General features: G+C 36.8%; 1 protein-coding gene across 1 annotated transcript in view; it reads right to left on the bottom strand.

Annotated features, from left to right (window-relative positions):
• USP8 (ubiquitin specific peptidase 8) overlaps positions 1 to 16,826 on the bottom strand; it is a 74,459-nt gene that overhangs the window by 48,697 nt on the left and 8,936 nt on the right. The window contains exons 2-3 of the mRNA XM_080809585.1: positions 4,835 to 5,003; positions 1,835 to 1,979 (exon numbers count right to left, since the gene is read on the bottom strand). Of these exons, the coding sequence (XP_080665711.1) occupies positions 1,835 to 1,979; positions 4,835 to 4,938 (249 nt within the window). The 5' untranslated portion in view covers positions 4,939 to 5,003. The remainder of the gene's footprint in view (positions 1 to 1,834; positions 1,980 to 4,834; positions 5,004 to 16,826) is intronic.

Raw genomic sequence — 16,826 nt, 5'->3', positions numbered from 1 at the left:
GCCTCTCTGTCTGCCTCTCTGCTGGCTTGTGATCTCTCTGTCAAACAGATAAATAAAACCTTTAAAAAAAAAATCTTAAAAAAAAAACTTAAAAAAAAAGTTATTTCAAAGAATAAGAGAACATTTTTCACTTCTGTAAGTCAATTTAAATAAGGCAAACCAATTCAGTGAACAACAACAACAAAATCTCAATATTAATTCAAGAAGGCTTCTCAACCAGGTGAGAAACCTATTCACAGTATAAGTTGCTGCTGCTTATTGTCTGGCAGCAAGACTGCTGGTGGAACCACCAACACAATATTCCTCCAATTTCTCTAACCTACTCGCTGTGTTCTTCTTTTGTCCGATTCTGGTACAGCTGAAATGCAACCATGTTCTCTAGCAAGACATACCTAGTTATTAGTTCTCTTTATCCATTTATATCTCTCCCACCTTCCCTCCTTTCCCACAGCTTCAGCAAAAGAAAGGAACTTGCTCAAAGGATAAAAAGGAAAAGTAATAGTAATAATAGTAAATAAAAATGGAAGCAATCAATATTAACTGATTCTTTTTTTTTTTTTTTTTTAAAGATTTTATTTATTTATTTGACAGACAGAGACCACAAGTAGGCAGAGAGACAGAGAGAGAGGAGGAAGCAGGCTCCCTGCTGAGCAGAGAGCCTGATGCGGGGCTTGATCCCAGGACCCTGAGATCATGACCTGAGCCGAAGGCAGAGGCTTAACCCACTGAGCCACCCAGGCGCCCCAATATTAACTGATTCTTTAACACAGCTACAATGTCACTCAAATATAAAAAGTTGTCACATAAAAACAAGAGACTGACCAACCAGAGACTGACAAATGAAACAGGAAGATGTGGTGTGTACACATACACACACACATACACACATATACATACATACACTGGAGTATTACAAAGCCATAAAAAGGATGAGACTGTATAATTTGTGACAACATGTAGTCAAATGCTCTACCACTGAGCTATACCCCCAATTTGTGACAACATGGATGGACCTAAAGGATATTATGCTAAATGAAACAAGTCAGATAGAGAAAGACAAATATCATATGATTTCACTCACATGCAGCACCTAAAAAAAACCCCAAATGAATAAACAAACAAAAAGCAGAATCATACCTGTAAATTTAGAGAACTGATAGTTGCCAGAGGGGAGGGGGGAGGGGAGGGGGAAAATGGGTGAAGGCAAGTGGGAGACAGGCTTCCAGCTATGGAATAGATTAAGTTACAGGAATAAAAGGCAGAACATAGGGAATGTAGTCAATGATATAATAGTGTTGTATGGTGACTGATGGTAGCCACACTTGTGAGCACAGCATAATGTATAAATTTATCTAATTTATACATCTAATCACTGTTGTACACCTGAAACTAATGTAACATTGTATTCAACTACACTCAAATAAAAAAGTAAAAATGAAACACATACACACACATTACTTGACAAAATCCTGAATCCTGAGAAAGTATGACTACAGACACATTTTTCGTATTTAATGCATGAGTAAACTGAATCCTTCCACTTGATCTGGTGATCATTTACTGTAACAGAAAACTTAGGCATCTTTACATTGCTATAAACTTGTACTAATCCAAGGCAAATGAGGTATGTGTATACAGTGTGATTACATCCACATACATACAGTTAAAAATGAAGAAACTAAACATTTAGTTTACTTTTTATAGCTGCATAAGAGTTTGAACTTGGTGCTACATAGTGTGACCTAATTTCAATATCAGTTAACTTTTAGAGGAAATCAGTAGCTCTACTGTGCAAAAATAACTTAGCAAATAAAAATGCAAAAATGAAAGGTACCTGCTGTTGCTTGAAATCAGGCCTTTTTTTGATAAGATTATAAACAGTCACATATTTCATATATAGTACATAAGCCTTTTCCTCATCACGATCTAATCTGCATTCTTCTGCTGTCTTGAAGATCTTCAGGGCACTCTGTACATAACTTCAATTAGAGAAAAAAATAATTAAAACATCTGACATAAAGGCAGGGGGGAAATCATGATAAGGTCTACAGAGAATCTTGGTAAGTGAATTTCATAATTCAGACTGCATGACTTTGTAAATGATACAAAGTTTCATACATGTTTGGATGCAACCTGAAAATTCCCCTATCCTACTAATAAATACTTCTGCTTCCTAACAGTCGTTTATATACCACTGAACTGTTCAAAATGCACTGAGCCCAGTTTTAAGATTTGCTATGATAGATAATCCTGAGACAAGTGGTCCTTGGGCAGTCATTTAATAGTCATACTCTACGATTAAGGAAGATAACTCCATACCACTTGCATTGAAGTAGGAGAGCTAAAATCTTTAGTTAATGTTTAATGTTAAGATATTTTTCAATTCTCCTCACCCCTTTCTAACTATGCTGTAAAAATCTCCCCACCCAAAAATCCAAGAAACAAGGGGCAGGGAAAGAAACATGAGTTCAATCTTTTTACTTGGTTAAAGTCTTCTACAAAATGACCAAATTGCACTCTGATTCACTGGTGCTGGAAGGAAAAGAGATTTAAAGTCTAAAAATAAGTGATCTTAAAATTCCACTTGGTAAATTTGAGGATTCTGTGGCATTCATTCTAAGGTCATCTGCCTGGTTAAGTCTTTAGAAAGCAAATTAATAAAATGGGCATTTCTTTGAGAGGAATTCAATCACTGAGGACTAAAGTTTTGGCAACCTAGTTAGAGTACTAATGCTCATGTATAATGTGCTTTATCAATTTTATCTATACAGGGCAGTGTTTCTTGTTTTCTGTAATTTTCAATCTGCTCCACAACTAAAACATGAATTAATGATGAAGTTGGCCAGGCCAAGAACACCACATAAAGAACAGAGCCAAAGTTATATTTACGACCAAAGATACACCCTGCTTAGCATGTGTACACCTGCCTAGCATGGCATCATGGTCCTAAAATACAGATAAATCAAACCAAAGCTAGTGAGCAGATTCTCTTTGGAAGAGTTTAGGAGTGGAAGCAACAGTCCTTGGGTTTTACGTAAACTTCTTTCTCAACTTTTATCTAAACTTCTTTCACTCTGATGCATGTATATCTCACAAGCTTATACGTAGCAGACCAAGCTGAGATGGTCACAGAGTCACTGTGAGTACAGTGAAACAGCTAAAAATCCTAAAAGGATCCTATCCTTCTTCAATTAGTGCTATGCCATAGCAAGAACATGAAGAGGTATATTTAAGGAAGTCCTGCTGACATACCACTTCCTATGGGATCAAGGTGGTCCCAGAGCTAACCCAGACATGGCTAGAATGAATTGATCTGTCTCAGGATTATGTGAAGATCTCTGAGAAAGCTTCAAGGTGGCTTTATCTTTCCCATTGTTTTCTATTTGAAAGTCATTCAGCAGAAATTTTTTGTTTATTTTAAATTTTTTATTTATTTTAGAGAGCACCTACTCGAGAATTGGGTTGGGGGGACAGGGAGAGAGAATCTTAAGCAGGCTCCATGGGGGAGGGGGCAACTCCTCACAGGGTCCAAAATGGGGTTCAATCTCATGACCTGGAGATCACAACCTGAGCCCAAATCAAAAGTTGGAGACTTAACAGACTGAGCCACCCAAGCGCCCCATCAACAGAAGTTAAATAGAACTGTTTTCTCTGTTACCCACCAATACTACCAACTTAGGTCAAGAAGTAGGCCAATCCTTCTCTTATTCTTCCTGTCCCTGAAAAGATTGTCTTTTTAAAAGACCCTTTTTGTCCACTGTAATGGTTAGAAATATCAGTTCATTTTGGGATTTTCTTTTGTGACCTTCTTTAAAGTTCCTACTGTTCTCTCCTCTTCATCCCTGATGTTTTGTTTTCTTTCCAGCTTCTATTTCCTTTAGAAAATGATGCATAGGGATGTCCCTGTGCATTCACAGGTCTCTTCAGATACCTCTTCACAGATTCATCTGGGATCATATATACCATTTTTTTAGAGCCTCCCATTTATGGAGGAGCCATGGAACACCTCTTTTCTGCTTTCTAAAATCTGCTTGCCCCAAGTCTGGGATATATGGCTGACTAAATCCACCTTTTTTTCTGAAACCTCTATTTCCAACTCTATTAATTATGTAGTTACTTATCTCCAAATCTTCTCCTTTGTCTGTCAAAATTAATTCAGAAGAAAATTTCCACTATTGCCTCTTGTCCCGTATCAGAGATAAAACTATCAAGTTAACAATTTTACTGATATCCTATTTTTAGCAATATTACTTTCAGTAAATACCAAAATACCTGGACCTCTCCCCATTATATTTTATCTCAGGAGAGATTTTATAATCATTATCAGTGAAGTATCATCTCTAGCCTTCACCTTAGCAGGTAGATAGACTATGTGTCTTCAAAAATAAAAACACATATATCATTACATTGAAAGTTCATGTCAAATTGGCACAAATTAATACTCTGCTAAATATTAGACAAAAAATATATGTTTCTCCTCTTTTAATCAAAGAAAGACTATGCTAGGGTCATATCTTAAATGTGAAATATACATGGATAAAAATGATCTTTAATTAAAGTATATCTATACTATTTTATGAAAAGACATTAACTGTGGTTGAATGAGTTTTGTGGAAACCTTGGTAGTCTTTACCTCTTAAACTTATAATTGTTACACTGTCCAGAGAACAGAAAATATGCGTATCAGAACTTCTCTAAGGAGGTCTTACTTTATTCATGTGATGATGCCATTTTTCAAACAAACTTCAAACTGACTACTTATCTAACCCACTTTATAATATGGAAATGAACTAAAAATTAATATGATTCAGTGAAACTAGCAAAGGATACATACTTCCTCGTGCTTATTTTCTCTGGTTTAACTTCTGTCTTCTTGTTGAGGTCTTTTAGTGAAGAACTGAGGTAGAGTTCTTTAGGAACTGAAGCCACAGCAGGCATGATGAATAATCTTTACTTTTCCACTTTCACAATGGATGGTGTACCTCATTAAAAGCAGTTCTTTTCTGAAACAAAATGAACACAAATATTTCCAATTAACAACAAAATAAATGAACAGTTAAAAAGCATCAAAGTCCTAAACTAAGGTGGGCACATGTTGTAATGAGCACTGGGTGTTATATGCAAATAATGAATCATGGAACACTATATCAAAAACTAATGATGTACTGTATGGTGGCTAACATACATAATACAAAATAAAATCTGAAAAAAAAGAGTTAATTTTAAATTATCTTGAGTATCCATTTTGGGAATTCAAGATATTCAGGTTATAATAAATTAATTTTTTCAAATGTTCATTAACTAAATGAATTATTGTTTGTATCACTTTGTCTTAAGTATTAAGAATTTTCCTGTCAAAGGACTTAACAGAGTAAGAACTTTTATATTTTTCCACTGCTAAATCTGTTATTAATATATAGATCACAAATAGAAAGAAGTTTCATTTAGAAATATTTCCCTTTCTCATTGATAATACCGGTTAATAAAAACAAGCAAGCTGGGGCGCTTGGGTGGCTCAGTGGGTTAAAGCCTCTGCCTTCACCTCGGTCATGATCCCAGGGTCCTGGGATGGAGCCCCGTGTCAGGCTCTCTGCTCGGCGGGGAGCCTGCTTCCCTTCCTCTGTCTCTGCCTGCTTCTCTGCCTACTTGTGATCTCTAGCTGTCAAATAAATAAATAAAATCTTTAAAACAAACAAACAAACAAAAAAAAAACAAGCAAGCTGAACAAGTTAGTGGGGGATGGGGAGTAGGCAGGGCCAATTTATACAGATCTAGGGATATATGAACAAAATACACCCAAGTACTTTGGTTTCTCTAAAATTCTTTGATGCTTTATTACGTTCTTTGTTCCTCCCATGCTCTAGTAAATTCTGACAAAGGAGATGGAGAAAGTATTAAACAAAATGAAGACAAGAGGAAGAAAAGCTGAGTATCAATTAAGCTGTGTGTGTACATGTGCAGGAATGCATACAGATGCATATAGGAGATGCATAGGAGAGGACACCAAACAGGGAGTCCTGGCAAGATCCCAAGTGTTACCAAATGAAAACTTCAGAAGAATCCAGTTAAATTTATACCATGTTTCTGCTTTAAAGAACTAATTACAATTCAAATAAATACAGGTATACCTCATTTTATTTTGCTCCACTTTACTGTTCTTCACAGATACTGATTTCTTTACAAACTGAAGGTCTGTGGCAACACTGCATCAGGCAAGTCTTTTGGTTTCATTTTCCCAGTATTTGCTTACTTTGTGTCCATGTATTACATTTCAGTAATGTTCACAATATTTCACAATATTCACAATTTCAAAACTTTTTATTATCGTATTTGTACACATATATATCACTAATCACAAATATAGTGATTTGTGATTAGTGATTTCAACTTACTAAAAGCTCAGATCATGGTTAGCATTTTTTAGCAATAAAGTATTTTTAATTAAGTTTTTAATTTTGATCCAGTTTAGTTAACATACAGTGTTCTATTTAGTTTCAGGTCTACAAAATAGTGATTCAACAATTCTATACATTAGTGCTCTTCATGATTAAGTGTACCCTTTACTACATATTACGCATTTCACCCATTCCCCCACCACCTCCCCTCTGGTAACCATCAGCTTGTTTTCTATAGTTAAGAGTCTGTTTCTTGGTTTGTCTCTTTTTTTTCCTTTGCTTGTTTGTTTTGTGTCAGTGAAATAATACAGTTGTCTTTCTGAAAATTTTGCTTATGATTATATTCTCTAGTTCCATCCATATTATATTGTAAATGAAAAGATTTTTTTTTAAGAGAGCGAGAGAGCATGTGATGAGGTGGGGGGGTGGAGAGGTGAGGCTGGGCAAAGGGAGGAGGAGGAGAGAATATCCTAAGCAGGCTCCGTGCTTAAGATTGGAGCCTGATGCAGAGCTCCATCTCATGACCCTGAGATGATGACCTGAGGTGATTATCAAGTCAGATGCTTAACCAACTGAGCTACCCAGCAGCCCAAGATTTCATTCTTTTTTTTTATGCTTGAATAATACTCCATTATATATATACACACACACACACACATATATCATATCTTCTTTATCCATTCACCTATCAATGGACACTTGGGCTGATTCCATAATTTGGCTATTGTAAATAATGCTGCAATAAACAGAAGTGCATATACCCCTTTCAATTAGTGTTTTTATATTTGGGGGGTAAATACCTAGTAATGCAATTGCTGGATCACAGCGTACTTCTATTTTTAATTTTTTGAGGAATTTCCAAACTGTTCTCCAGGGTGGCTGTAGCAGTTTGCATTCCCACCAACAGTGCATAAGGATTCACTTTTCTTCACATCCTTGGCAACACTTGTTTCTTGTGTTTCTGATTTTAACCATTCTGACAGATGTGAGGTGATATCTTGCATTTCCCTGATGATGAGTGATACTGAGCGTCTTTATATGTGTCTGCTGGCCATCTATGTCTTTGAAGAAAAGTCTGCTCATGTCTTCTGCCCATTTTTCTTTTAAAGATTTTTATTTGATAGAGAGAGATCACAAGTAGGCAGAGAGGCAGGCAGAGAGAGAGGGGGAAGTAGGCTCCCCGCTGAGCAGAGAGCCCGATGCAGGGCTCAATCCCAGAACCCTGAGACCATGACCTGAGCTGAAGGCAGAGGCTTAACCCACTGAGCCACCCAGATGCCCCTCTTCTGCCCAGTTTTTAATTGGATTATTGTTTTGGGGTGTGGGGTTGTAGGAGTTCTTTATATATTTTGGATACTAACTCTTTATTGGATATGTCATTTACAAATATCTTCTGCTATTCAGTAGGTTGCCTTTGTTTCCTTCTTTACCATGCAGCTTTTTATGTTGATGTAGTTTCAACAGTTTATTTTTGTTCTTTTCCCTCTTGCCTCATGAGACACAGAAAATGTTGCTATGGCCAATACCAGAGAAATTACTGCCTGTGATCTCTTCTAGGATTTTTAAGGTTTCGGGTCTCACAGTTAGATCTTTAACCCATTTTGTGTGTGTGGCTAGAGAAAGTGGCCCAGTTTCACTCTTTTGCATTTAGCTATCCAGAGAGCCCAAAACTATTTGTTGAAGAGACTGTCTTCCCCCCGCCCCACATATGCTGTACATTCTTGCCTCCTTCGTCAAAGATTGACCATATAATTGTGGATTGGTTTCTGGGTATTCTAGTCTGGTCCACTGATCTACTGTCCATTAGTCTACTGTCAAAACAGTATCATACTGTTTTGGTTACTACAGCTTTGGAATATAACAAGTCTGGAATTCTGACATCTCCAGTTTTATCTTTTTCAAGATTGCCTTGGTTATTTGGGGTCCTTTGGGGTTCCACACAAATTTTAGGATTGTTTTAGTTCTATGGAAAATGTTGTTAGTATTTTGATAGAGATTGCATTAAATCTGTAGATTGCCTTGGGTAGCATAGACATTTTAACGGTATTTGTTCTCCTATCCTATTGGCATGGCATGTCTTTCCATTTCTTTGTGTTGTCCTGAATTTTTTTCATCAATTTTTAATAGTTTTCAGAGCACAGATCTTTCACATCCTTGGTTAAGTTTATTCCTAGGTATTTTATTGGTTTTGGTGCAAATATAAATGGAATTCTTTTTTTTTTTTTAATTCTTTTCTTAATTTCATTTTCTGTCGCCTCATTATTAGCATATAGGTATGCTAACAGATTTCCATATATTGACTTTGTATCCTGTCACTTTACTGACTTATCAGTTGTAGTTCTTTTTCGGTGAAGTCTTTAGGGTATTCTATATATAGTATCATGTCATCTGCAAATAATGAAAGTTCTACTTCTTCCTTATCAATTTGGATGCCTTTATTTCTTTTTGCTGTCTAATTCCTGTGGCTAGGATTTCCAGTACTATGTTGAATAAAAGTGGTGAGAGTGGACATTCTTGTCTTGTTCCTGACCTTAGGGGAAAAGCTCTCTGTTTTTCCCCAGTAAGGATGGACATTACCTGTGGGTTTTTCACAGATAGCCTTTATTAAGTTGAGGTATGTTTCCGATAAACCTACTTTATTGAGGGTTTTTATCATGAATGGATGTTATACTTTGTCAAATGCTTTTTCTGCATCTGTTGGAATGACTATATTGTTTCTATTCTTCTTACTGATGTGATGTATCACGTTGACTGGTTTGTGAATATTGAGCCACCCTTGCATCCTAGGAATAAATCCACTTGATTGTGATGTATGATTTTTTAAATGTATTCTTAGATTCAGTTTGCTAATATTTTGTTGAGGATTTCTGCATCTATGTTTATTGGGATATACTGGCCTATAGTGCTCTTTTTTGGTGGTGTTTTTATCTGGTTTTGGTATCAGGATGGTACTGGCATCACAGAATAAATTTTGAAGTTTTCCTCTCTCTTCTATTTTTTGGAATAGTTTGAGAATAATAGTATTAACCTTTCTTTAAATGTTTGGTAGATTTCTCCTGTGAAGTTATCTGGTCCTGGACTTTTCTATGTTGGGAGTTTTTCCATTACTGACTCAATTTCCTTACTGGTAATTGGTCTGTTCAAATTTTCTCTCTTCCTGTTTTTATTTTGATAGGCTAAATGGTTCCAGGAATTTATCCATCTCTTCTAGGTTGTCCAATTTGTTGGCATATGATTTTTCAAAATATTCCCTACAATTGTTTTTTATTTCTGTGGTGTTGGTTATTTCTCCTCTTTCATTTGTACTTTTTTTGCTTATTTGGGTCCTCCCTCCTTTTTTGTCTGACCAGAAGTTTATCAATTTTGTTATCTTTTCAAAGAACCAGCTCCTAGTTTCATTTATTTGTTCTATTGTTTTTTTAGTTTCTGTATCATTTATTTCTGCTCTAGTCTTTGTTACTTCCTTCCTTCTGCTGTTTTTAGGCATGTTTGTTCTTCTTCATGCTTCTTGAGGTAGACCTGTATTGCTATAAACTTCCCCCTTTGAACTGCTTTTGCTGCATCCCAAAGACTTTGGACCATTGTGTTTTCGTTTTGTCTCCATGTAATTTTTTATTTCTTTTTTTTATTTTTTGGATGACCCACTCATTATTTAGTAGCATTTTATTTCACCTCCATATATTTGTGGTCTTTCCAGATTTTTTCTTGTGGTTGACTTCTAGTTTCATAGTGTTGTGGTCAGAAAAGATGCACAGTATGACTCTGATCTTCCTGAATTTGTTGAGACTTGGTTTGTGGATTTATATGCAACCTATTGTGGAGAACGTGTATTCTATTGTTTTAGGATGGAATGTTCTGAATATATCTGGTATATCCATCTAGTCCAGTGGTCATTTAAAGCTACTGTTACCAGGTGCCCGGCTGGCTCAGTTGGAAGAGTCAGTGACTCCTGATCTTGGGGTCATGAGTTTGAGCCCCATGTTGGGTGCAGAGATTATTTAAACTGTTAAAAACAAACAAGCAAATAAATAAATAAAGCTACTATTTCTCTGTTGATTTTGTCTGGATGATCTCTCCATTGATGCAAATGGGGTGTTAAAGTCCTCCTATTGCTACTGTATTACTATTGATTATTTCCCACTGTTTTATGTATTTGGGAGCTCCCACGCTGGGTGCATAAGTATTTACAACTGTTATATCTTCTTGTTGGATGGTCCCCTTTGTGATTATTTAATGTCTCTGTCTCTGTTATACCCTTGTCTTAAAGCCTATGTTGTCCAACATAAAGTATTGCTGCCCTGGCTTTCTTCTGACATCCATCTGCATGGTAAATGTTTCTCTCCATCCCCTCGCTTCTATTTATTTATTTATTTATTTATTTTTAGTTTATCAGAAAACGATGGGTTTATTCGGGCATAGCAGAGAACTGCAATCTGAAGAAGTTACCTGCGGCAAACCCATAGGCACAGCTACCTCCATCCCCTCACTTTTAATATGCAAGTGTCTTTTGGTCTAAAATGAGTCTCTTGCAGGCAGCATCTAGATGGGCCTTGTTTTATTAACCACTCTGCCACCCATGTCTTTTGATTGGAGTGTTTAGTCTACTTACATTCACAGTACTTATTGACCGATATGTAATTACTGACATTTTGTTACTTGTTTTGTACTTGTTTTTATAGATGTTTCTCTTATTCTTTCTTCTCTTGCTCTCTTCCATGGTTTGTTGGCTTTCTTTAGTGATATACCTGGATTCCATTTTCTTTGTTTTTTGCATATCTATTACTGGTTTTTGATTTGTGGTCACCATTAGGTTTGTATATAACATCTGCATAGCTGTCCATATTAAGATGATGACTGCTTAAGTCTGAACCTATTCTTTACTCCTCTCCCACCCCATGTTTTAGGTACACGGTGTCACAATTTATATCCATTTATTTTATGAATCTTTTAACTGATTTTTAAAGAAATACTTATTTTTACTGCTTTTCTGTTTTAAAACAAAATTTTATTAATATATAATGTATTATTTGTTTTAGGGGTACAGGTCTGTGATTCATCAGTCTTAACACAATTCATAGCACTTACCATAGCACATACCCTCCCCAAGGTCTATCACCCAGCCACCCCATCCTTCCCAACCCCTCCTCCACTCCAGCAACCTTCAGTTTGTTTCCTGAGATTGAGTCTCTATGCTTTGTCTCCCTCTCTGGTTTTGTCTTTTCATTTTTCCATCCCTTCCCCTATGATCCTCTGTCTTGTTTCTCAAATTCCTCCTATCAGTGAGATCATAAGATAATTGTCTTTCTCTAACTTATTTTGCTTAGCATAATACCCTCTAGTTTCATCCATATTGTTGCAAACGGCAAGATTTCAATTTTTGATGGCTGCATAATATTCGTGTGTGTGTGTGTGTACAACACATCTTCTTTTGGGTAGAGTATTCTTGGCTGCAGATTTTTTCCTTTCAGCACTTTGAATACATCATGTCACTCTTTTCTGGCCTGCAAAGTTTCTGCTGCAAAAGATGCTGATAGCTTTATGCGATTTCCCTTTTCTCTGAAGCTTTAAAATTTTTTCTTTACTACTACTTTTTGCTTTTTTAATTACCATGTGTCTTGATGTGGACCTCCTTGCATTGAATTTTTGGGGACAATCTCTGTACTTCTATACCTGGGTATGTATCCTTCCCCAGATTAGGAAAGTTTTCAGCTAATATTTCCTCAAATAAGTTTTCTGCCCCCTTATCTTTTCTTCTTCTGGGATCCCGATAATGTGAATGTTACTAGACTTTGATAGAGTCACCGAGTTCCTAAGACTTCTCAATTTACGAAATTTTCCATCCTCTCCTTTGCTCACCTTGATTAGACACCATTACTGTCTTCTTTTCATTTCTCTGCTTCATCAATCCTGCTACTTATTTCGTCAAATGTGTTTTTAATCTCATTTATTGTGTTCTTGATATCTGATTCTCTTTTCTCTTTACTAAGGGTCTCACTGATGTCCTCTACTCTCTTCTCAAGTCCAGTAAGAATCTCTGTGATAATTACTTTGAATTTTCTATCAGGTGTATTGCTTAGGTCTCTTGGTGTGGTCCTTTCATTTGGGACATATTTCTCTATCTCCTCATTTTGTTTAATTCTGTGTGTCTGTTTCTTTGTGTTAGGAAAGTTAGCTACATCTCTTGCTCTTCACAGTAATGGCCTTATGAAGAAGAGGTCCTATAGTGCCCTGTGTCCAATGTCCCCTGTTTCCCAGAGCCTCGTGCTTCAAGAATTGTCTCCTATGTGTCTTGTATGTGCTCTATTATTGAGACATGACCTCTTTTTCCTTCAGTCCAGTGGTCAGCAGAGGCTCTCTTTGCCTGTTATAGGCAGTGCTTGGTCCCAGGTTGGGTGGGGTATGTTTTAACAAGGTATGTGGTGGTCTGCTTGCAAAATGAGATGTACCACTGCTGCTGCCAGAACTGAGGTCCCACAAAATGCAAGGGTCAGGAGACAAAGTGTTGGTGGGGTTTTCACTAGTACTCCAAGGCAGGGGGACTGCAGTGCCCAGACCAAGCCAAGTGTGACTGGAAAGGGCAGATCTGCTGAAGCTCAGGGATAGCACTTAGTGTAAGTAAGTTAAGCAGTGAATGTTGGTACTGTGCTGGTTATTGCAGCTGGCAGTGTCTTTATACTGGGGGGTAGGGGAAGGAAATGGCATGTGCCAGCTCCTTTGTTCCTGATGTGGTATCCCTGCGATCCCTGCCTCTCCAGGCCACACTCTGAGATGAGTAAATCACTCTCCCTCCTGTTTGCCTCCAATATTTTTCAAACTACTGCTTCCAGGCTGTAGCTCCGCAGACTGTTTGTTGTGCTGTCTCTTTAAGGTTGGGGACTCCACTTCCTAATGTCCTCCTGGCTCTTCCAGAACCAAGCTGGCTGATTTTTAAAATTCCAGGTGTTAAGTCCCACTGGTTGTAGGAACTCACAAAATGCAGCTCCTCTCACTTTCAAAGCAAATGGTAATGGGAAATCATCTTCCCTGTGGGCTCACTGGTGTGAAAGTCTCTTCCTTGCCCTTCTCACCAACAGTTCCCTCCCCACCACAGACAGCTGCAGTCCATTTTGCTCTCGAATCATGTCTTTGCCCTTCCTACCATCTTTGATGTGGCCTCTTCTGTATCTTTAGTTGTGGAGTTTGTTCTGCCAGTCTCCAAACTGTTTTCTGGGTTATTTATACTGATGTGAGCGTTATCTAATATTACCCCTGGGACAAGGTGCACTTAGGGTCCTTCTATTCCACCATCTTCCCAGTCAGCAATAAAGTATTTTTTAAATTAAGGACTGTATATTTTTTTTAGACATAATGCTATCACACACTAACGAGACTACTTTACAGTGTAAACATTACTTTTATATGTACTGTGAAACAAAAAAATTCATGTGATTCTTTTTATTGTGATATTTCTTCTATTGCAGTGATCTGGAACTGAACTCATAATACCTCCAAAGTATGCCTGTAGTTACATAAATGCATTTAAGAGATTATAACTTTTTTCCCCTATCACCTCACTATCTTAATGTTCTTTATTTTACCAATTCACTTTTATTAGATGAATGGTCATCCACGAATATCTAATCCTGAAAAGCTGAGTAAGGGGGGAAAACGCATCTGTTCACCTATGTGAAACTCCAAAGGTGTCCTGATTTCCTTTGATTTGAGTCATGTTTTATACTAATACTCTGGATTTCTTGAAAATCATCCCTTCTAACCCTGTGAAATTAACCCACTGTCTTAGTCACCAAACCTAGCTATTTTTCTTCAATATGTTACATTTTAAAAATGGTTATTTTTTTCCATCTATACTTACTCCATGTGTCTACAAACATATGCTCAACCAAACACTTTATTTAGTAATTTCAGATCTATGCATTTAGAGACTATGATCTCATATGTAAGTACTTTCTATGCTTTTCCCTCCAGTCTGCAATGCGTCTAAAGCTACAGTAATAGGAGAGGAAAAAAACTTCTGGACCACACCATCAAACCCAAATGGATCAACAAACGTTAAATATGTCCTTCTAGTTAGATATCTAATTCATTAACAACTCATCACCAAACCACCTAAGAGTGCCCAGTAACTAAAGAGTATGATAGGGATCCCTTGGATTTCCTCACAATTACAGAGACAACAGCATCATCTGAGTATCTTAACCTGCAAAAAACACTATGCTATGTGTTAAAGACATAACAAGTATATAAGACATGGTCCTTGACATCCCAGGATAAACAGTTTAACCAGAGAACACCCTCTCATCCCACACCCACCACATTCTCACATCCTGCCTATCCCCACAATGAGTGAAAAAGTAGGAATACATATAACATCATTTGTATAAAGTTTAAAAACAAATGAAATTGAACAGTGTACTGCTTACGGATACAAATAAGGTATCCTATAAAGATAGACAGGAAATGATAAACAGAAAATTCTATTTCTGGGGAGGGAGAGGATGTAATCAGGAGGCACACATACAAGGAGCTTTAGGAATATCAGTAAGGTTTTATTCCTCAAGTTGGGTGGCACATTCAAAAGTGATCACAGGGTAATTATTTTGCTATAATGCTTTATAACATATAGAAGAATATAAATAACATACTTTACATATACTTCATAAAAAATTTTAAAGAAAACTATTAACTATATTGCATAATAATGCAAATACAAATAAAAATGTGCAATTACTTATAAACATGAAAATACCCAGACACATGTGAAAGTTAGGAAGTAAGGGTAAAACAAGTGAACACAAAATATGTATGTTTTAAATAATGATTTAGGTGTGCCTGGGTGGCTCAGTGGGTTCAAGCCTCTGCCTTCAGCTCAGGTCATGATCCCAGGGTCCTGGGATCGAGCCCCGCATCAGGCTCTCTGCTCAGCGGGGAGCCTGCTTCCTCCTTTCTCTCTCTCTGCCTGTCTCTCTGCCTCTTGTGATCTGTCTGTCAAATAAATAAGTAAAATCTTTAAAATAAATAAATACATAAATACTGATTTAAAAAATATATTTGAATACTGGAAGAGCCTGATACATAAAACTTTTGGGGTACAGACAGCTTCCGTACAGTGGTGTGAATGGAAGCAAGAATATGAGCATTAGGGAATAAAGAAATGGAAACAACAACAAAACAACAAACACACTGGCAATAAAAGAGACTGTTAGGATAGAGTGGGATGGTGCTCCAGGAACATGATTTCTACTCAAATATAAAAAGCAACAGTTGAGGAGAAATACATTTGACTAAGGGAGACAAAGTAAGGTCAAGATACTATCTCTTCAGGGAGGTGTTTAAGGAAACCTGTGGTAAAGGCAGGGCACATTGGAGTTGGGACTATTATGAGGGCCAGAGGACAGTAAGATAATAGTAACAAGAACTACTCTTGACTTTTCTGGCCTCAACCAGTTCAGCTAAGATCTGAAGCTTACTTAAGCAACAGAAAGCCAACATTTGCTCCCTTGATAAAGGCTACCTTGCGAAATGTAATTCCCCAAGAGCCCAATCACTTTTTGTTGGTGATACCACTAAGTGTACTAAGAAAGGGACTGAAGTCAGAATTAGGCAGATTAGCCAGGTACCAGAGTCTGAGAGTAACTGTTTTTCCAGTTCTATCTTCTATCTGGGTCACAAGTGCTAGTGGTCTAACCACAGAATGTATGTTCAAAAAGTCAGAGTCTATTTTGTTGATTCATGATAATTAAGTTTCTAATTGGGAAAATTAGGCTTTTCTAGGCTGGGAAAAGAAAGCTACTGATTCAAACCTTTTAAAATAAAGGTCTAGAATATATTCTCAGGTGAATCTGTTTTTCATGATTACCTTTAAAGCTTGGATCCTTGAAAAACAATGTAAAATCTGCATGTGCTACCTAGATAACTTAAAATAGTAAACCACTAGCTATCTCAAGGTTCAATTCAATTCAAACATTCACAGATATCCTGCTGTATAGAAAACATTGTGTTTCCGGGAACTCAAACATTAGATGTGATACCTTTCCCCAAAAAGTTTTAAAAAAACTAATGTGAAAGAAAAAGTTGTAAGCAGTGGTAATATAACACAGTAAGATATCCAACTATAATGAGTTAAAGATAATGTACAATAAGAAAAATTAAGAAGGAAGATAAAGTATGACTAGAAGCATCTTAGAAAAGACAAGCATTTTGTGACTCTTGGTAGGAGAAAGGCTTTTGATAGAGAAGACGAACCATATGAGGGGGAAAAAAAAAATCAAGGAAGTAAAGAACATCTTTAGGAACTAGCCAATACAGAGAATGAACAAGGGTCTACTAGACAGGAAAGCCTGAAAAAATAGTCAGGGAAGAGAAAACAGAAGACCCTGAATGTCACAATAAAGCATTAACTTTGTTTTCTAAAGGTAATAGAGAACCATAAGG

The sequence above is a fragment of the Martes martes genome, assembly GCF_963455335.1.
Source record: "Martes martes genome assembly, chromosome: 7".
Classification (NCBI taxonomy): domain Eukaryota; kingdom Metazoa; phylum Chordata; class Mammalia; order Carnivora; family Mustelidae; genus Martes; species Martes martes.
The sequence above is the reverse complement of the archived record's forward strand: the minus strand, read 5'-3'. Positions and strand labels throughout refer to the sequence as shown.